We start from the raw sequence: 20,247 nt of genomic DNA, 5'->3' as shown, positions 1-20,247 counted from the left end.
GTTGAACTCACTTTTCCTTGGTAGCTACAGAAATCTTTCTAAAACCCAGGTCTGCCTCAGTGATTCCCCGGCAACCCTCAGAATAAAATCCAGGGCGCCTGGGTGGCTCAGTTGGTTAAGCGACTGCCTTCGGCTCAGTCATGATCCTAGAGTCCCGGGATCGAGTCCCGCATCGGGCTCCCTGCTCAGCAGGGAGTCTGCTTCTCCCTCTCTCGCTCCCCCCTCTTGTGCTCTCTCTCTCTCTCACTCTCTCTCTCAAATAAATAAATAAAATCTTAAAAAAAAAAAAGAATAAAATCCAAACCCCTATCGTGGCTGGCAAGGCCCACTGTGATCAGAACCTGCCTCCCTCCCGGCCTCATCTCGGCAGCCCATTCCCCCACACCGCCCCCCCATCCCCACACTCTCCTCTCCTCTCCAGCCAAACCACACGATTCACAGCTTCCCAGACTTGCCAGGCTGTTTCATGCCTCCGTGCCTCCTTTGCTTACCTGGCCCCTGCCCCTTTCTCTGCCTACTGAGCTTTCAATTAGTCTTCAAAGCTCAGCATAAGTGTTCCCTTCTTTAAGAAGCCTTCCCTAATGTCCTCCCCACAAAGGCGGAGGAGACCCCTCCAGCTCTGGAGCCTGCTGCTCATGTCCAGGTCTGACTCCCTCTTCCTCTAGTCCCAGTTCCCAGATGGCAGTTTCTCTAGCATGGTGAGTCCCCCGTGCCCCGCACCCTGCCACATACACCATAGGCTTTCCAGAAATGCTCACTCTTCACTGAACATTAGCCCTGAGCCTCCATAGACTCATGATGTGACCTTGAGCCACCTCTCCCCTCTGTGGGCCTCACTTTTCCCCTCTGCACAGTGAGGGTGGGAGTGGAGTTCAATGGTCTCTGAGGGCCCTTCCTTCTCTCAGCTGGGCTGGGCAGCGCTGGCGCGTAGAACACCATTCACCTGTGTGCCCTGCAGGCCGGCCAAGGGCAGAGCACGCTCAGACGTGCAGCTGCTCCTGCAGCAGCCCCCGGGCGCGGCCGCCCGGGAGCAAGTCCCTGCCTATATTGGTGCACGTGACACTCTCGCACAAAAGCGTGCATGGACTTCTGGACGTCGATGCTCTGTCCACCCAAGCCCCATCCCCAATCAGCCACTGGCCCTGACAGTGAAAAATTCAGCAGGAGCCAGAGCTGCCAGTCCGGCAGCAAGTTAATAGGCAAGGAACGAACCTCCTGCAATATGCATGCCCTGAGGCTGATGTCCTGTGGGGATTCCTCCTTTCCAGGCTTGCACGTGCAATACCCTCCCTCTACCCCCAGGTCTAGACACAGACACGACCGGCCTGTGGCATGAAGGGCCAGAGCTTTAGCCCCAAGTATCCCCCTCCTTGATGTCCTATGGAAACCTTAAACTCCACATTCATTCCTTCATCCATTCAGCAATATCTATTAAGTTCACATCATGTGCCAGGCGGTGGTATATATGTCAATGGATATCACCCTGTCCTGCACTCAGAGGTTCACAGTCTAGTGGAGGAGACAGACAATAAACAGGAAACAGGTGCTGTAGTTTTATAGGGGGGAAAGCAGTACTAAGGAAGGATTAGGCTGATGTGACGCAAAATGACTCAGAGGGTCAAGGGGTATATAAGGAAGGCCTTTCTGAGGGGATGGCTTCAATCAAAAGATGAGGCGCCAGCAAAGCAGATAACTAGGAAAGAGGGTACAGCACATGCAAAGGCCCTGGGGTAGGAGAAAGCATGAAAAGTGTTTGAGGAGCAGAAAGGAGGCCACATAGCTGGAGCTCCATCAGTGAGGAGAGTGGTACGGTACACATCAGAGCTTGGGCCACAGTAAGGAGCCTTAACTTTTTTCTGAGAGCAAAGGAATGACCCTAGAAGGTCTTGGACAGACGAAACAAAATTCATCCCTTCTCTCTGCATCTCTCTTCCCTGGTATCCTTCTTAGAGACTGTGTCTTCCTCATCTTCACATCATCAGTTCCCAGCACAGGGCCTGGCATGAGCTGACATCAGACAATGTTTGCTGAATAAACGGATGACCGGTTCAGGCTCTCCTGGCTCAAGGCTTGAATGAGTGGCTCAGAATGGGTGAGCTGGGCCACTGGGGAGTCCTTGGGCAGCTCAGATGGGAGTCATCTGGGCGAGATTAATATATTTAGGTGCCCTGCCCACGAAAAGAATCTGGTGTTCTTCATACATAATTCATAGTAGAAATAATACTATTCTGTGAAGCATAATACTTATAAGCATGCTGAAATGGAGACAATTTCTTTTTTTTTTTTTAAGATTTTTTATTTATTTATTTGAGAGAGAGAGAGTGAGAGAGAGCAAGCACATGAGAGGGGGGAGGGTCAGAGGGAGAAGCAGACTCCCTGCCGAGCAGGGAGCCCGATGCGGGACTCGATCCAGGGACTCCAGGATCATGACCCGAGCCGAAGGCAGCCGCCCAACCAACTGAGCCACCCAGGCGCCCGGAGACAATTTCTTTTTGGATTTTTCAATTGCAAAATTCTGGATAATTTCATTGAAGCAGAATTTCTTTGTGTGTGTGTGTGTGCGTGTGTGTGCATGTGTGTGTGTGCGTGTGTGTGTGTGTTTGTGTGCGTGTGTGTTGCTGTCAGCTTGCTGGTGCCCCACGCTGGACTATCTGCCCCTTAGGTCAACCATGCTAGAAGGCAGGCCTGGCCCAATGGTCCCCTCAGTGGTATGGTCTTGGCTTTGCGCTCAGGACCACAAGGAGGGCTAAAGTTGCCACAGCGGCCCAGGCCTAACTGATAGCAAGTGGCCCATGGCAGCGTTATTGGCAGCTTCTCAAGGCTTCACCAGATGTGGCAGGTGCTCATTGCAAGAACTCGTAACACCCCCCGGGGCCACCAAGGCTTGCTGTCCCTGCCCATCCCTGACCGTCTGAAAACCGTACAAAGTGACCAAGGTACTAAGAGACTTCTCAGAGGAAGAATCTAGGGCTCAGAAAGGTTATTTAACTTGTGGTCACTCAGCAAGTGGGGATCAAGTTGCAATTAAGCATGTCTGGCCCCCAAGCCATCTCCATTCCGCTGCTGATGGTGGGTGGGCCAGAGTAGGCCAGAGTGCCATGGGGCACGGCCTACCTGTCCAGATCTGATCCCCAGAGATGGCAGGAACAAACTGTGGAGCTGAACCCAGCTCAGCCTTGCCGTGGGCTCTGCCCTCCCCCTGGCCTCTTTTGCTGCCCAGCTGAGCTCTAAGCTCAAAGCACTCCCAAGCCCTTCCCAGGGCCTAGAGCTGGACTCTTGTCTCAAGGTCTCCATGTGGGTCCCACAGCATTATATAGACACAGTGCTAGGCACACAGAGGGGCTCCAGAAGCTTGAACAGAATAGCCCTTGGGCTCTGAGTCCCAGGATTCACTCTCACTTCTCTCCCACAGTGGCGGACTTCACAGGTTCTATGCATCATTCAATTCCAACCGCACCTGCTCTGCTTATGGACCCTGCAGGGAATTAGACTCAGTCCCCGCCTGGGAGGAAGGTTGACCACCCTTCCCCACTTCAGTGCGCTCCCTGGAGACAGGGCTCGGGAAACTCAAACAAAGCAGATCAGAGATTCTCAGGGAGAATGGAAAGGTGGGTGGCTCAGGGCAGCACCCCTACGTACAGGCCAGTTTTCCCAAGCCAACCCCAGAGTAAGCTCTGCCTCCACTGGGCTCCAGCACACTCCAACCCCGCAACCCCCAGTGGGTGGGAAGTGACAAATGAGCCTGAGGAAGCGGAGAAGGGGAGGCAGCGATCGATAGCATTAACATGATGTCCAAATTAAATATTGACTTTTTTGGTTGACTCTAGGGATGCCTGGATTGATGGCTGGGGCTGTGCCATGCACCACATGGGATGGGGACGTACCAGCCTGGAGCAGGCCCAGTGGGGAGGCTTGCGGGGAGCTCCCCTCCCCCGTTCTTCCTGACCAGGCTGAGAGGGCTGCAGGGAGCCCAGGGCACATGCCCTATCTCCATCTTGTACCCTGGGAACTCGCCAGGGAATCCAAAGTTTCCTCCTCCCAGAGGTCTTAGAGCTGAGGTTTTGTTGAGCACCCACCTCTACCCCCCATCCCCTCTTAGGGGATTGCAGCTGGCCAGCAGCCCAACAAATGAGCAGAATCAATCTCCATGATGATATCCATTACCAGGTCTCAGGACCCTGCCTCCCAGAATGGCAGAGCTGGTTATTTTTGGTCTGTCATTATGTAGGATCTTGGGGAGGGGGTAAGAATGACCTCTTCGTTGCTTGGAAACATTCCATCATCCTTGCCAGCTAATTCACCTTCAGAGCCTACAGCGGGCCCTGAGCTTCCTCTCCCTTTTCACAGCCCCAGTTCAAGAGTTGTCTATACGGTCTTCATTTCTTCACCTCCCGCTTACTCTACGGCCCAGTCCGATACGGCCTCCTACCATACCCACGACCCTAGTCCAGCTCTTTGTGTTCCACTCCTGTGTGTCTAACCACCTACTTCCTACTTGAAATTCCCCTTTGACCATCTCCAAGGTATTTCCAGGTACACACTCAAGGCCAAAGTCATAAGGTGTCTCCCCCAAAGCTGGTTCTCTTCTGGTGCTCCAAATCTAATGGCACAGTTGTCCATCGAGGTGCACAAGATAGAAGCCCATGAGTCATCCTAGGCTCCTTCCCATACCGTCCATATCAGGGGCTGACAACCCCACTCACTACATACATATCAATTCCATGCCCCCTCCACTGAAATTTCCCTTCATGGATGGTCTCCTCACTGGTCTCTGCATCCATCCTTACTCTTCACTAATTACCCACCCCATTTTCCATTCACTCAGAGCAATCCTGTTAATATATAAATCTGATCATGCCAGTCCTGGCTCAACACCCTTCTTGACTTCCTACTAGCCTGCATGCCAAAGCCCTTATGGGAGGCTCCTCTGCCCTGGACACTTAGGATGTATGTTGAGGGCCTGAGAGGGTAGGGGTCTTCCTGGGGTTGGTGGCCTTGGAGAAGTACAGGGAGGAATAATAGGGAGTGCTAGGGATGGCCCTAAAAAGCCCCAACTGTGGGACCCCATAAACCGCCAGGGTAGGCAAGAAGCCTTGAGGGAAATAAGTCCAGAGAGGCAGAAGTTGGCAACATCCTGCACCCAGGGTCTCCCTCAGGCCTCCTTGGTCACCTAATTTCCTTTTAATTGGTGCCTAATGGAAGTGAATTAAACCCTATTGAGTTTTAATGTGTCTGTTCAAGTGCCAGTCCTAACCTGCCTCCCTTCTCCCAGGGTCTGGGGCTGCGGGTAGAAGGAAGACAGACTGTGGGGTGGGGGGAAGGTCTCCTCGGGACACCCCCTCCCTGTCACCTGTATCCCCTGAATACCTAGATTCCAGGAACACTGACTTAGGACCTACTTCGTGCTGGCACTGTGCTGGGAATTTTCCCTGTGTCACCTTCTTGAACCCTCACCATGACCCAGTGAGGCAAGTAGTACTTGCACCTCCTTTCCAGATGACACTGAACTGACTTGTCCAAGGTCACTGCCTTTATTCTGTCTAGAGCTGTGCCGTCCAGTATGGTAGCCACTAGCCTCACGCGGTTACTGAGCACTCAGAATGTCGCCATGCTGAATTGAGATGTGCTGTCCATGTAAAACAAACACTAGATTTCAAAGACTTAGTATGAAAAAGAACATAAAGTATCTCATTTGTAATTTACGGATCATGTGTTGATGTTTTTGATATATTGGGCTAAATATATTATTTTTTAAAAAATCTCAGGATGCCTGGGTGACTCAGTCGGTTAAGCGTCTGCCTTCGGCTCAGGTTGTGATCCCAGGGTCCTGGGATCGAGTCCCACATTGGGCTCCTTGCTCAGCGGGAAGCCTGCTTGTCCTTCTGCCTGATGCTCCCCCTGCTTGTGCCCTCTCTCTCTCTCTGACAAATAGGTAATAAAATCTTTAAAAATAAATAAATAAATAAATAAATAAATAAATAAATAAATAAATCTATCTATCTCACCCTTCTCTTTTTAAAAATGGCTACTAGAGGGCGCCTGGGTGGCTCAGATGGTTAAGCATCTGCCTTCAGCTCAGGTCATGATCCCAGGGTCCTGGGATCGAGTCCTGCATCGGGCTCCCTGGTAGGCGGGGAGCCTGCTTCTCCCTCTGCCTCTCTCTCTCTCTCTCTCTGACTCTCATGAATAAATAAATAAAACATTTAAAAAAAAATGGCTACTAGAGAATTTGAAATTTACAATTACATATTAGTTTTCATTTTTTTGTTGGACATTCTCCCAGGGTCTGGTCTTACAACGGTAGGGCTGGTCTGCTCATCCATGACTCTGCCATGGCCGGGAGGCAAGGGAAGCTGCAGCTGAGCTTGGGTTAGCCTCTGGGGCTGGCTCATCTCTTGGGGGGGGGGGGGGCAGGTCCCTTTCAGCACCCTGGAGAGCACCCTGGCTCCCCCGTGATGCCTTGTATGGATAGCATCAAGGCCTAGGAAGGAATAACTGGGACAGGGGTTGATGTCACCTGCAAAATGCTCCCCATGAATAATACCAGTGAGGAAGGCTGGGTAAGAATTATCGATATCCCCATTCTGCAGATAAGGAAACCAATGTTGGTTTGGGCATTCCCTCTGTTCACTCAGTAAAGATCCACTGATGCCTACTCTGTGTGGGGCCCTCGACTGAGCACACAAACCTGAACCACGTCGACGTGAAGGACACCAATTCTGTGAGCAGTGTGACAGTGAAAGTGTGTGCCAGGGCTGAGGGAGCCGGGCGAGTGCCGACTGCTGAGACGGGGAGTTCAGGGATGGCTTCATAGATGGGCCACTTGGGCTGGAGCTAGAAGGGTGAAGGGGTTTGCCCGTGCGAGCAGGAGGGAGTTCCAAGCAGAAGAAATGGCTGTGCCTACGCACAGAGGTGAGAGAGACAGGTCAGGAGAGGTAGGCAAAGGTCACATCACCAAGGCCCTTGCATTCTCAGCTAATTCTAGGATCCTTAGGAGGCTTCCGGGCAGGGCAGTGGCCGGGCCAGGTGGATAAAGGACTGGAGACAGGAGGCAGAGAGAATAAGGACGATGACGAGGTGGGAAATTCAAGTCCAGGAAAGAAATGACAAGTTGTTCGCTATCAGCCGTAATGGAAGGGCTATCAGGCCTACAGATAAGGAAACCCAAGGCTGATAGGGCCTGTCCAAGGTCACACCTCCCACCGCAAGGCAGGGCCTGGGGGTGTGAGGACCACGGGGCAGAGAGGCGCAGAGCCTCAGCCCAGGAAAACTCTGCCCCTGACCACAGACGTGGTGAGTCTCCCGCCTCAGGAGCCTCCGCTGCAGCTGTGGTTGCTGCTTGAGCAGAATCAACAAGGTGAATACTAAGCTGCCTCAAACCAGATGCACAGCAAGAAACCACAAGGGGTGGGGGGAGTAAGCACATGGTAGCTCAGTCCCAGAGATCCCAGTGGTGGCCAGCGGAGCCCAGGGCTGGAAAGAAAGGAGACAGGAATACAGGAAAGATACTGAGAAGGCTCTAGGTGATAGCTCAAAGGAAACCTGACCTGTGGCGTTGGGTGGGGGGGGGGGGGGGGACCCACTGGCACAAGGTCAGGGCCAGGGGCTTTGTTTGTGCCAAACGTGCCCATCATAGCACCTCAACCTCTGCCTGGGCCAATCACAGCCCTTCCTTGGGGAGTTTCTGATTGGAATTTAGGAGAAAGTTTCTTCCTCTCTGGGGGCAAAGCCAGTGATGGGAGCTGGAAGGAGGCCTGGGGCGGGGGGAGGAGAGGTGAGGAAGCTTGCCTAAAAGAATGAAGCTGACACAGCTGTAAGGGACAGAACATCTGGAGGCACTCTGACCCTGGGTCCCATCATCTACGGGCAGCCACACGTGGCCACCACTGTCCTCGCTGCAGCTTGCAACTCCTGAGTGAACAAAGTTCCCTTTCACCCAGGCTGGCTGGCCAGGATCAAGATTCTGCCACTCACAGCCACAAGCCCCAGTACAGCCACTTACAAGGTGTGGGAGTTTGGGAAGGTCACGTCCCCTCTGTGAGCCCTGATTTCCTCATCTGTCAAATGGGGAGTCACAGTACCTACCTTGAAGGCTCAAACGAGGTTGTGCCTGAGGGAGCCCTGTGCACAGCACGTGCCTGGGCTGCCCGAGGGGGGCTGGGGAGGCCTGGAAGGCTCACAGGAATGCAGAGGGCCTGGAAAAGCCCAGGGTCTAGGGGCACAGGTCTGAGGACTCTGCTCCAGCTCCTCTGACCAGGCCCACAGCAGGCAGGATCCAGAGAAGACTGGGGGAGCCTGGACCTTGTGGCCAGCCCCTCCTCCAGGGGGCTTTTAGCTGTGTCCCCTGCCGCAGCAGCGAGTCCCTCCCCCCTCCTCCCCCATCCAGGCTCCCACAGCACCTAGCCCCTCCCTCTGATGGGTCAGCCACCCCCCGAGACTGTCTGAGTCCCTGGGGTGCTGCTGAATGACCAGGCCGGCAGCCACACCAGCGGCCCCCGCTCCCGATGCCACCTGACCACAGGAGCACCACTGCGCACGCCGCAGGACATTTCCACGTGCCGATCCTACACCCCCTCTTCCCGGGTGCCATCATCCACTCGGCCGTGTGAGGAGTACACCCCAGGATGAGTCTCCCACCCTAGCCCTCTGGCCCCAAGCCAGCCTGGCCCCTTCCTCTCTACACCCACCCTGAGCCCTGGACCCCGAGGCTCCACTGCCACCCAGCGCCCAGCCGCTCCCCTGCAGCCAGGAATGTCGGGTCCCAGGGAGCTGAGCTCTAGCTTCCTGTCCTATCAGGGGGAGGCTGATAAAGATGAAGGAGGGTGGCTCCACTGTCCACCGAGCCTGGGCTTGAAATCCCAGCTCCGACTCTGATAGTGGCCTTGAGCAAGTCACTTCCCAATTCTGGCCTTGTTTTTCCATCCACAGACCTAAAACCTTCCAGGTTATTCTGAGGGATCAGGGGTTGTGTGTGCGAAGCTCCTAGCACAGAGCACAGCATGAGACCAAGTGCCAAGTGATAATAGCTAAGCCTTTAGAAGTGTCTTCCATGCCAGGTCCTTGCTAACAACCCTATGAGGTAGGTACTATTACCAGCCCTATATCACATAAACCAAGGTCACTAAGCTCTGCCTTGGCTCCAGCCCAGGCAGTCTGGCCTCTGAGTCCCAGTGAATAGCAGCAATGACCATCATAGCCAAGGGGTAAGGCCAGCTGCCAGGGGTCCCCATTCCACATTCCCAATCTGCTTATCCCACCCAGGCCCTGATGGGAGACAGGATATGCCCAAGGTCACCCAGGGAGTCAGGAGCAAAGATAGAGTCAGAGCCCAGGTGCCCCCTCCCAGTCAGGGCGGGCCTGACCCCATTATACGATTTGATGAGACCCACTGAGGTGAACCAAGGAGACAGAGGAACAAAGTTGGGGTCCCAGGGCTGGGCCTTCCCCCCCAGGGGGAAGCAAACAGTTCAGCAGCAAAATCCACAGAGTGAAGTTTATTCCCGACAAAGGTTCCCTCCCCCCTCCCCAGCCCGGGACAGGGACAGATAGCTGGGGTGAAGATGGGGGGCCTCTGAGAAACAGGGAAGGGCCCTGGCCCCCCCAGGCCATGCCGTGTCTGGCTCCCCCAGCCCGGCTGAGTCCACTGCGCCTCCCTGCCCAGCCCTCGGGAGAGGGGAGGGGGCGCCGGCTCCTGGGTGGTTCCAAAGTGGAGTGTGAAAATAGAGAGATATATATATTTATATGCAGTGGGCAGTCCGGTGTGGCACTCACACCTCTGTCTGGAAGTCACCATCAGGTGGCTCTGTGGGCTCCCAGGCGGCTGCTCGGTGCAGGCCCAGCCGTTCTCGGGGCTTGGGGGGCAGCGAGCCCAACGTCATAGACTTGAAGGTGCCCCAGCTCTGGTGTCTCCGCTGTTGGGACAAGCCGGGACGCTCCCCGGGGCTGGGCTTCTCCTGCGGGAGGCAGTGGGAAGGACCCGTGGAGATAGGCCAATACCCCCTCGCCCACTGAACAGCACAAGCTAAGGAGGCCCAGAGAGGGCCAGAGAAGCCCCAAGTTACCCAGCACCCAGGCACCTGAGCAGAGTTCAAACCCAGATCCGCCCGGCTCCAGAGCTGGGTTCCTGAGCCCTGGGCTCTGAGAGGCCCCTGGGGTTGTCCTGCTCTGAGCCCACCCTCCTCAAGATCCTGCCGGAGCCCCTGGCATTGCCCGCCTTTCCCAGGCAGCCCCAGAAGTGTCACTCAGGCCATGGGTAGGCCCTCGGTGAGGCAGGCTGAGGTTGCCCAGGAAGGGGAGGAGGGCTGGGAGGGAAGAAGCCCCTCAGAGCCCACCTGACCCTGACCCAGCCCAGGCGGGGGACTTACGCTAGACACGCTCCATTCGGCTGTCCCACCCAAGGACACATTCCACCACTTCTCCCTCTGCAACAGGGGCCATGGGCAGGGTCCGACCCTGGGGGGCCCTTGTCGGGTTGGGCCCTGAGCTGTGGGCAGGGAGCACTTGGGAGGAGCCCTCACCTTGGCTGTGGACTGGCTATGGTAGCGGTCGAAAGTGTGGAATTTCTGGTTGAGCTCGTGGTAGAGTTCCGAGTGCCGCTTCCGGGTGTGCATCACCTTCTGGGAGCCACAGGGGGTCAGAGGAGGCGGACCGCACCGGCAGCACCGCGAGCCACCCCCGCCCCCGCCCCGGCCGCTCAGCATCCCGGCTCCCCACATCTCTGCCTGCTGCTGGCCCCCTAGGTCAAGGCCTGGCTCTCCCTCGACTTCCCAGCTCTGGGCTGGGGCTCGGGTTGGGGGGATGGTGCGAAGACCCCACGGAAGCCACAGGCTCGGGGTCCTTGGGTCAGGCTCTGCAATGGCGCTTTGGCTCCCGTTAGGAGTGGACCCTCCGGGAACAGACACCACAGACAGATGTTCCCCAACACACACACACGCACACGCATACACACACACACACACGCACACACACCACTTACCTCAAAGTCCAGGTCTGAATATCGTAACTTCTTTCGCTGGGAGAGAGCACCAAGGAAACAGTGAAGGAGAAGAAAGTTTTTTAGCACATGCGGGGGCTTTCGAGACAGGAACCCTGGTACCGAATATCTGCCTCGCACCTCCCCGCCAGCCCGCGCCCAGGAGCCAGGAATCCCTAAGGGTGGCCCTCGGGGTTGGAGGACCAGGGCAGAGGCCTGGGGGAGGAGGAGCTGAGGCGTGACCCCACCACAGGCCCACACTCCCGCCGCTCCTGCAAGGCCCGCACGTGCCCGAGCCCGCAGGCAGACCCTCACAGGGAGCGCGCGCACACACACACCGCAGACATGCGACCTAAGCCAAGTGTCACAGAGACATGGATTCCCGCATGGGATCACAGAGCAGACCCTCCTTCCTCTGTGCCCCGGACTCTGCCCCTCCGCCCCATCCTGCCCCATCCTCTGCCAGCCACAGGCGCCCCTCTCCTTGGAACCTTCCACTTGCCCTGCAAACACAAGGACTCGGGTTTCCAGTCCTTCCTTTTGACCCTGCCTTGCTGACAAACCAGGTCTTGCCTCCCTGGCCTCTGCACCCCTCCAGGCCCTCGTTTGCCCAAGAGTGCATTCAAGGCCCCATTGACCTATGCAGCGTCCAGCGCTGTTCAAGGAGGAGGCCTTAGAGTCTTAGCATGTTGGCACCAGGAGCACTCAGGAGAGCAAAGTCAACTGTCCTGGGTTACACTGGGGAAACATCAGGGAGGAGGATAAGACCACCAACTAAGATCTCCTAAGTCTCGGGCCCAGCAGACATGGTCATCACCACTGGCCTCCATGACACCACTCCCTCCTGGTCCTCCCACCTCCCTGCCTGCCCCTTCGCCCTGCCATCCCTGGCTTCCCCAGCACCAGGCCCTCCACGCTCGGCCCTAGACCTTCTCCTGCCCTTGACCATGCACATGTGTGTACCCTCCCTGTTCTGGCCACATCTCTCCTTCTGGAGGCAGCAGGACATCACTTCCCGTCCCCTGATGCCCACAGGCACCACACACAAAGCTGTGCCCAACTAAAAAAACTCCGAATTCCCCGCCCCAAACCCACTCCTCCGCCTCCACTCCACTGCAGTTGCCTGCACCAGAATTCTGGACGGTATCCTTGACCCCTCAAGACACCGCCACATTTACTGCTACCTCCCACACACAGAGCCCCAAACTGGCCTGTCCTCCATGGCCCAACTCCAGGCAGGTGTCCACAGAACAAAACCTGCCGTGACGCCGACCGCGCCCCTCCCTGGCGCTGCTGTCGTTTTGTCTTTGTTATGCCTTCCTGTGTCTGCCATCTGCAGCAGGAGCGGGCACCAAATGTTCAAGAAGCATTTTTGGGAGAGAAACTAAACTTGCAAACCTCTAGCTGCTAACTTAATTTCCTTTGTGCGGAGGATGGGGAGAGGTGTCGGAGGCCAAACAGGAGAAGCTGATGGTGTCTGAGCTGTGACTCCTGACCCTGTCCTTATCCGCGCTTCCATCATCCCTCCCAGAGTTCTAGAATGTTCTGGAGTTCTACAGTGGCTTACTGCTTGTCACCTGCTTGTTCCCAGTGATTCCCTGAGGAGGCCGGAGAGAAGGTGGGACATCCACAGAAAACACACAGGCAGTGAGACAAAGGAGCTCGTGTTTTCTCGGGAAGAGAGGGTCAATGACCAGAGGCCTAGGGGCAGTGCCCGAGGTGGATTTCAGGGATGTTAACAGGATCAATTTCCAATTATCTAGCACTTTCTACTTGCTCCACAAAGAGACAAACATTTTATACCACTCAATTAACCCTAGGAACAACTCTACAAAGAGGCTGCCCTCTTCCCAAACGAGGAAACTGAGGCTCAGAGAGAGAGGACGCTCGGGATCTCACAGCTGATCAGTAGGGCCCCGATCCACACTCAGACCTGCCAGACTCAGCGACCCAGGCTCCCAGCCCCCGGTGTGGCTTCCCTCACAACCCAACACCAGGCCCCTCCAAGGAAGACCCATTCTAACCAGTCACCCCAAAGGAGGCCCTGAAGCACGTGGAAAGGCACGAAAAGTGCGTCCTCTGCGGCCACAGAGTCCCAGCCCATCGGAGGAGTTCAGAGAAGCCAGGATTCCCTTGTATTGGCGGGAGCACACTCCGAGGAAGAAAGGCACGGTGTACACACCCCCAGCCACTTCATACAAAGGGGCCGCTGGGGGGGGGGGTCACTGCTGGCTGTTCCCCGCCCCCCCCAGCTGCCGCCTGCGACTCAGACATCACCTCTGACATACGGGGGCGGGCCTCCCGCCCCCAGCCCTTGCCCTACAGCCCCTCACCTCCAGGGAGCCCAGCTTCATGGTGGAGCCCGGCACAGTACGGGGCATGGTCCGGCTGCGTTCCCCTGGCTCAGATACTTGGCGGGCACTGGGCGTCGGTGGGGGCGGCTGGAAGGTCATCCCGTAGGGGTTCTGTAGAGACCCATAGGCAGGGCCCAGCCCCAGGCCCGAGTGGTCCACAGACAGGAAGCTGGGGTAGCCTTCGGGGTGGGCCAGCGTCTTGGCAGCCCGCCGAGGGGTGCCCTCGGGCCGGGCCCTCGGGGGCTCTTCGCCAGCCCCGCCCCCGCTGCCGGGCTGCAGGCTCAGAGTCCGCCGGGGCAGCACCATGTAGTCTCCCTCGGAGCCCGGCTCGGGCCGAAGCCACGTGAGGTCCAGCTGCCGCAGGCCGCCTTCCCCACACATGTACACGGGGTTGGCCTCCTGGGGGGGCGGTGGCTCCCCCAGCCCTGGTGAGGCCGCCATGGGCACCAGGATATTCCCGGGCAGTGGTGAGAAGCTGAGGCTGCCCTCGGGACCCACGAGGCAGGACTTGGGCTCCTCGTCCTCGTCCAGGGACAGGCGGGACAGTGTGCCCGTGATGGTCGATGGGTTGCAAGTGTTGACCTCCTTGAACAGAACTGAGGGCAGGAGTGGGAGAGAGGTTAAGTCCTAAGGAGGAAGAGTCCCTGATGCCCTGGCCCAGGCTGGGTAGGTACCAAGCCCCTGAGCTTGGACTGAGTCCAAGGAGAGGAAACTGAGTCCCGGAGAGATGGCTAGGTGGGAGGCACTCTCTCACACACCAGATGGGCTAAGAAGAGGGGTCAGACTGGCCCAGAGGCCCATAGCAAGGCAGGGCAAGGGATGAAGCCAAGGCCCAGGTCCCACAGGTCGGCTCCTGGTGCAGGTCCTGACCTCTGACCCCCACAGCCCCAAGGCTGTCAAAATGGCCTTGCTCCTCCCTTCCCCCCACCCCTCCAGCAGCTCCTCCCCAGGAGCCAGAACTGGAAAGAGATTCTGGTAAGAAGTATGGAAACGATATAATAATGTGACAGCCACTCTATGCCAAGCATCCTGCCAGGCATTTGATGTCCCCTAATTCATTTAAGGCTCAGAGAAGTGAGCTGTTTGCCCAAAGTCACACAGGAAGTGGTGTTCACAACTTTGACTCCAAGTTAGGGCTCTCTGACTCCACAGCTAAACCCCACAACCAGACCGTTAACAGGACCTCCCATGATCGGGCTGGAGGCTCTACTCGCCCACCCCTGGGGAACATTCTCAGCTCTCAGGCAGACTCACCTGTCTGACAAGCCAGATCCACATCCTTTTCAAAGTCTGACTATAGGCAGAGAGGGACAGAGCAGATGGACAGAGAGAGGATTCATGTATCAGGGTGAGGGGAGGGGGCTCAGGCCCCTCCCCAGCCACCCAGAGAGGCTGCCCTTGGCACACTGCCCGACGGAGCCCAGATGGGCCCCAGACAGGGTCTTGTCCAGCCTCACCCGACAGGTAGGAAAACTGAAAGGGGAAAAGACTTGCCCGATGCCACCAAGCTGTCAGTGACTGGGCCTTAATCAAACCCGGGCTCTGTCCCCTCCCTGTCTCTCATCCCCTCCATGGATGGGAAGATGAGCCTGGGGCCGGAGGACTGGGGGGGGGGGGGGCGCACACACTCAGAACCCAACCACACCCTGCCTCGGCCTCCTCACTCACCAGGATCTGCAGCTGCCCATTCTTACAGGAGTCGGGGGAGTCTTCACTCTCATCGGCCCGGCACACGCCCATCTGGCACTTCACCACGTCCTGGACCTGGGGGCAGCGGGTGCCTGCTGGGCCTGAGGCCACCACAGGGCCCCTGGCCACAGCCAGCTGTGCCTCCCACCCCAGGCACCCAGGTGGGTGTGGAAGGAAAGAAATGCGTCCAGTGTAGGGGAAGGTCAGAGGGGAGAAGGAGCCCTAGGAGGCCCAAAGGCCATGGCCAAGGCTGCCCCAGGCCACCAGCTTCCACACCCAGCTGGGGGCCCGGCTGGGGCCTGGCTCCTCCCCATCGGCCAGGTGAGGTGGATGGGACGGGGCGGGAGAAGCCCAGCCCCACCTCTCGGCGCAGGAAGCAGTGCACAGCAGTGATGACAAAGCCCTGCGCCGAGTTGAAGACAGCGAAGAGGGCCTGGAAGAGGACGGAGCGCCGGTCTGTCATGGCCAGGACGGCCGACATCCAGGTGAGCGCCAGCAGGGGCAACACTACGCAGGAGCTCCAGAGCGAGGCCCTGAGGACAGCAGCAGAGGGTCCATCAGGGTGACACCCCAGGGGACTGGGGGGGGTGATGAATCCAGGCCTGCACTAGGCCTGGGGCCCTTAAGCTGCCCAAGACTGGCAGGGCTCCACACTCCAAGACCTCAGCAATGTCCCCAAGCAGACAGAGGCCGAGGAGCCAAAGGCAGAGAGACAGAGAACAGAGACAGAGAGCAGAGAACGGCAGCGGGGCCAGAGCAGGGACCAGGAGAGGTGGGAGGGACCAACACGGTGGGGCTGAGCCAGAGGCGGCGTCGGGACGGAGACGGAGAAGGCGGAAAGAGCCGGTGGGAGAGAAGACGGGGAGGGAGGCAGATGCAGATGCTGTGAGTTTCAGCCCCAATCTGCGTGGAATCACAGGCCTGGGCTGCACCCCCAGAGATTCCAGGAGAGGCGGGACGGGGCTGCACAAGGAGAGATGGCAGACACGGGGAGAGAGCGTGAGACGGGCCTACACACAGATCCAACAGTCAGAGAGCATGGAGGACGTGAGCGCACACATCTTTGGGAATGGGGTCAGGCCCAGTGCAGCAGAGCCTCTTCCCCCTCAGGTCCCCAGGGAGGTGGTGCCAGGCTCCTGGGGGGGGGGGGGCACTCAGAGCCCTGGGCAGAAAGAGCATAGCTGGGGCTGGCCGGAAAAGCTGGGGTCATGACCAAACCCACGCATCCCCCACCTCCTTGACTAGGGACAGCCGAGGGAAGAGGCAGACGGGCCCTGGCATCCAGGCCCCAGAGCCAGCCTGCCCTCCCCAGCCAGGGCCCACGTGGGTAGAGCAGGGCAGGCTTGCCCTACTGGGCCAGGTGCCACGCCCAGCCTACTCTGCCTCGTGAGCACCCCAGTAGGAGAGTCAGGCAGGGGTGGGAACGGCTCCGGACAAGGCAGAGAGATGGGCAGGGGGCCAAGACCTGACCTAGGAAGAGAAGCTGGGGGCTATTCAGCCTGGCAGGGGGCGGGCACCGTGGTCTCCACAGCCCCCGGGGGCGCAGCCAAGACTCAGAAAGGGCCTAATCACAGTCATAAGAGCTGCCATTGATTAACCACCAATCCTCTGCCAGGCCCTACACTGAACAATTTACATACATTAGTTCACACTGTGATCAAAACAACTCCAGTAAACAGGCATGGGGATTATTATCCCAATTTACAGATGAGGAAACTGGAGTGTGCCCAACTGGGAGAAAGAGACAGAGCTGGGATGCAGACCCAGCCTGTCCGCCTCCAAAGCCCAGGCTTTTCACTGCTAGTTCTGAGAGACTGAGTCGGGGAGGCAGACGGCTGCCCAAGGGAGAGGGAGCTTCCTACCACAAACAGCTTCCCAGAGACGGTGCCGGCTGCCTCCAGAAGCAGTGAGCCTCCCTGACCCCGGAGGTGTGCAAGACAAAGCTGGACCTCCACTGGTCAGGGAGGCTCTGATGGGTTTCCGGCCCTGGGAGGGAGGTTGGGTCCAAGGCCCCTGTGGATTCATTCATTCACTCAATCTGCTCTTACGTGCCTCTGAGTTTAGGATCCTCAGAGGATTCCAGGGGGTATGTTGGTGAATCGCTGAGATTCTCTGCCCCCCCAATTGATTGTGAGATTCAATGCCTCTAAAATTCTAAATCTCAGATTCTATGACAAATGATAAGACTATGATTCACTCATTCTAACATTCGTAGCTTCTGATTGTCTTATTCTAAGATTCTATCTTTCTAAGGTTCTATGAGCTCAAAAATTCTAAGGGCCTAAGATTCTAAAAGCCTCTGTAGGTTGGGGGGTGTAAGGAGGGCTCTGCAGCTGTGCCTGGATAAAACATAAGCTGGGAATGGGGGCAGGGGTGGGAGCAAGGGGTGGGCACAGGAACCCAGCATTTTCCAAGAGGCACAGACATTCACTCCCCGTTGCCCTTTGCCACATCAATGCCAAGCCCTTGAGTGTGGAAGTTGGCAGGGCAGGGCAAGCTTTCCAGGGCACTGGGCTCATATCCCTCCTCCCCCCAACCATGGGCACTGCCCCCCATTCTTTTGCCCCCGCCCGCCCCCACCCCCTCCCCCCCCGGGGGGCACAACTAACATGGCGTTCCTGGCCGAGGCTGAGCTGAGCAGGGGGCTGGGGACCGCTCCACACGCTGAGCAGGGGAGGAGCAGGCTGGCCCAGGGGCACCGCTCCGACCTCGGGGGCGGCACAGACATGGGAGAAGGAGGGGGAGACACATGGGAAGCGGGAGGAGATGGGGCAGCATGAGCCCCAAGTGGGGTGGGAGGGGGAGGGCAGACGAGAGAGAAAGAGGTGGGTTAGGGTGGGCGAGGGGCTGCAGCGGAGCACTCCAGGTGCCCACCTTGCCTGCACCCTTGATGCACCAAGGTCAGGGAGCCCCGGTCGCATCGGCAAGCCCTGAGTCTCCAAGAGGCCCGGCCCTCCCTCCCTGCACTATTTCCCACAAGGCCAAGTCACAGCCCCCTTACCCGGCCCTCTGCTTCTTGGACTTGTCCGAGATGCCATCACGTGCCATGAGCTTGTTGAAGACGATGATCCCGATGAGCATATTCACCTGGGGGCCCAGTGCGGGGGGGGGGGGGGGGGGGCGGGGAGAGACAGGATCACCAGGTGCCCTCCTGGCAGGGAAACCCCCAAGTGGGAGCTGGAGTGCAGGGAGAAGGTGGAGCCCCTACGGCCACACCCTTCCCAGGATGCTAAAGGGGCACATACCAGGACAATGACAGCTGCAGGGCCCACAAAGGCATAGAGCAGGCCGCCCTCCAGGGAGAGCCAGCAGCTGGGGTGGAGGGAAAAGAGGGGGCATCAGACACACCATCGCTCAGTGCCCCCTGGGCTGTCGATGGGGCAGAGCCTCCAGCTGGGTGACAGTGAGCCTGGGGCTCCTGCTGAGCCTCAGTTTCCCCTCTAACAAAGACCCAGCCCTGAGTCCACCATGGGTGTCAAACAAGGCTGATCCCTGAGCTAAATGGTTTTTAAAGATTATCCCCAATCCCAGCACATCCTTTTACAGTCAGGGAAACAGAGGCTCAGAGACAGGGAAGATTTTGCCCACAGCATGGCAGGCACGGGCCAGGACTGCAGCCTGAGTAGACCCCATGCCCAGTGGGATGCCCAAACAGGTCCACTAATCCCCCTGCTGCCCGCCACGGGAGGCCCACGTACTAGCTGGATGTACCGTATCCTTTGGTGCGGGTAAAGCCGACAGACACAGCCACCACCAGGGCCGGCAGACCTGCAGGCGCAGCGGGGGGGCCACAGTGAGATGGCTGTGGGTTCCCAGAGTCCTCTCATCCTCCCAGCCCCAGCGCAGCTGACCCCGGGCCCAGAGAGCGGGGGCCGGGGCCAAAGCTGACCCTGTCCTGTGGCTCCTGCCCCCAAGGCCCAGCGACACAGTCCAGCACGGGCCCTGCTCACCCCAGCCCAGGCAGAGGAAGCGCTTGCGAACGAGGCGGGTACGCATCCGTCCGATGACAGCCAGGTAGGACTGCCAGGCCTCCGTGAGCACCCAGCAAAAGGAGGAGAGGAAGAAGAAGTGCAAGAAGGCGGCAGTCATGGTGCATACACCCTGCAGGGAGACGGCAGGGAGGGAGTGGCCCCGAGCAGCTACCAGGGTGGGAGGCGCCAGGCTTCCCACACCCGCCGCTGGGTGCTGCCACGGCCGCCCCCCCGAGCCCCGCCCCCCCACAGAGCCCTGTCAGGCACCCCCGCCTTTCTGTACCCACACACAGCACGACACGGGCCCGGTGACACGCACACAGCACCCGACATCCGGGAGGCGGGCGGGCAGGCCACCCACGCACAGACGGGGCTGGCAGGGAGGGGCACAGATGGGAGCAGCTGCCGAGTCACGGCCAGGCGGGCCCCACACCTGGCACTTCGTAGTGCTGGCACCGCAGAGCCGGCCGAGGGGGCAGAGGGCACGGCCGGCCGAGGGCATCCGCGGGCAGGCGGCACGAGAGGCCCCGCTCCGGCTCCCGCAGACGCAAGGAGGCCCGGGCTCCACAAACACCCAACGCATGCGCACGCGAGCTCAGCTCACGTACGTGTTCCCAGAGGCACACACACACTCACCACTCGGGGACACACACACCCCTCCTTCCCACTCGTGCCCTCCCCCAACCCGGGGCTCGGGTGTATACAAACAGCCGCCACGTGGGCATGGACGTGCAGACACGCGCCGGCCCCGGCAAACGCTCTCCGCCCTCAGCCCTTTCACGCCTCTCTCACCCTGGCGCCCGTGACCTGCACCTGCCTTGCTCAGCACCCGTGACTGGCCCACGAGGATCAGGACGTTGGACGCCAGGATGGACAGGCAGAAGTTCAACAAGATGATGGAGCGCTCGGATTTTATGAACCTGAGAGGGCACGGCGGGTAGAGGAGCTAGCCGCCCTGCCCAAGCGCGGCTGGCTGGCCACCCCCCGCCTCACCCTGCCCAGTGCCCCACCTACCTCCAGAATGCAGCATAGATGGCGAGGAGGGTGAGCAGCGCCATGCAGGACACGGCACAGCCGATCACGAGGGGGACCGAAGGGGAGCCTGCCAGCTCCAGGGTCTAGGGAGGATGAGCAGGCGGTCCACCGGGTCATGGGCCCGGCAGCTGCAGGGGTGCCCTCCCCCTCCCCACTCCCTGTCTGGCACCAACTGGCACCTACACCTTTCCCCACACTCACACACGGGGGGAACTCATCATCACAT

The 20,247-nt window shown here is 58.4% G+C and overlaps 1 protein-coding gene across 8 annotated transcripts in view; it reads right to left on the bottom strand.

Moving 5' to 3' along the window:
• Positions 1–9,479: 9,479 nt before the first annotated feature.
• The window catches only part of ADGRB2 (adhesion G protein-coupled receptor B2), a 36,562-nt gene continuing 25,794 nt past the window's right edge, over positions 9,480–20,247 (bottom strand). For 2 of the 8 annotated variants that reach the window (XM_032389189.1, XM_032389199.1), the window contains 14 exons: positions 20,001–20,104; positions 19,804–19,906; positions 18,966–19,116; positions 18,714–18,783; positions 18,261–18,327; positions 18,017–18,102; positions 17,625–17,723; positions 15,377–15,548; positions 14,995–15,090; positions 14,581–14,620; positions 13,306–13,922; positions 10,976–11,011; positions 10,518–10,616; positions 9,480–9,953 (listed from right to left, as the gene is read on the bottom strand). In XM_032389189.1, coding sequence (XP_032245080.1) covers positions 9,768–9,953; positions 10,518–10,616; positions 10,976–11,011; positions 13,306–13,922; positions 14,581–14,620; positions 14,995–15,090; positions 15,377–15,548; positions 17,625–17,723; positions 18,017–18,102; positions 18,261–18,327; positions 18,714–18,783; positions 18,966–19,116; positions 19,804–19,906; positions 20,001–20,104 — 1,926 coding nt within the window. In that variant the 3' untranslated portion in view covers positions 9,480–9,767. The remainder of the gene's footprint in view (positions 9,954–10,517; positions 10,617–10,975; positions 11,012–13,305; positions 13,923–14,580; positions 14,621–14,994; positions 15,091–15,376; positions 15,549–17,624; positions 17,724–18,016; positions 18,103–18,260; positions 18,328–18,713; positions 18,784–18,965; positions 19,117–19,803; positions 19,907–20,000; positions 20,105–20,247) is intronic. The other 6 variants (XM_032389163.1, XM_032389180.1, XM_032389223.1 and 3 more) reach the window with 4 other exon arrangements.

Source organism: Phoca vitulina, unplaced genomic scaffold (genome assembly GCF_004348235.1).
Source record: "Phoca vitulina isolate PV1807 unplaced genomic scaffold, GSC_HSeal_1.0 scaffold2, whole genome shotgun sequence".
Taxonomy (NCBI): Eukaryota; Metazoa; Chordata; class Mammalia; order Carnivora; family Phocidae; genus Phoca; species Phoca vitulina.
This window is presented reverse-complemented; position numbering and strand designations above follow the sequence as displayed.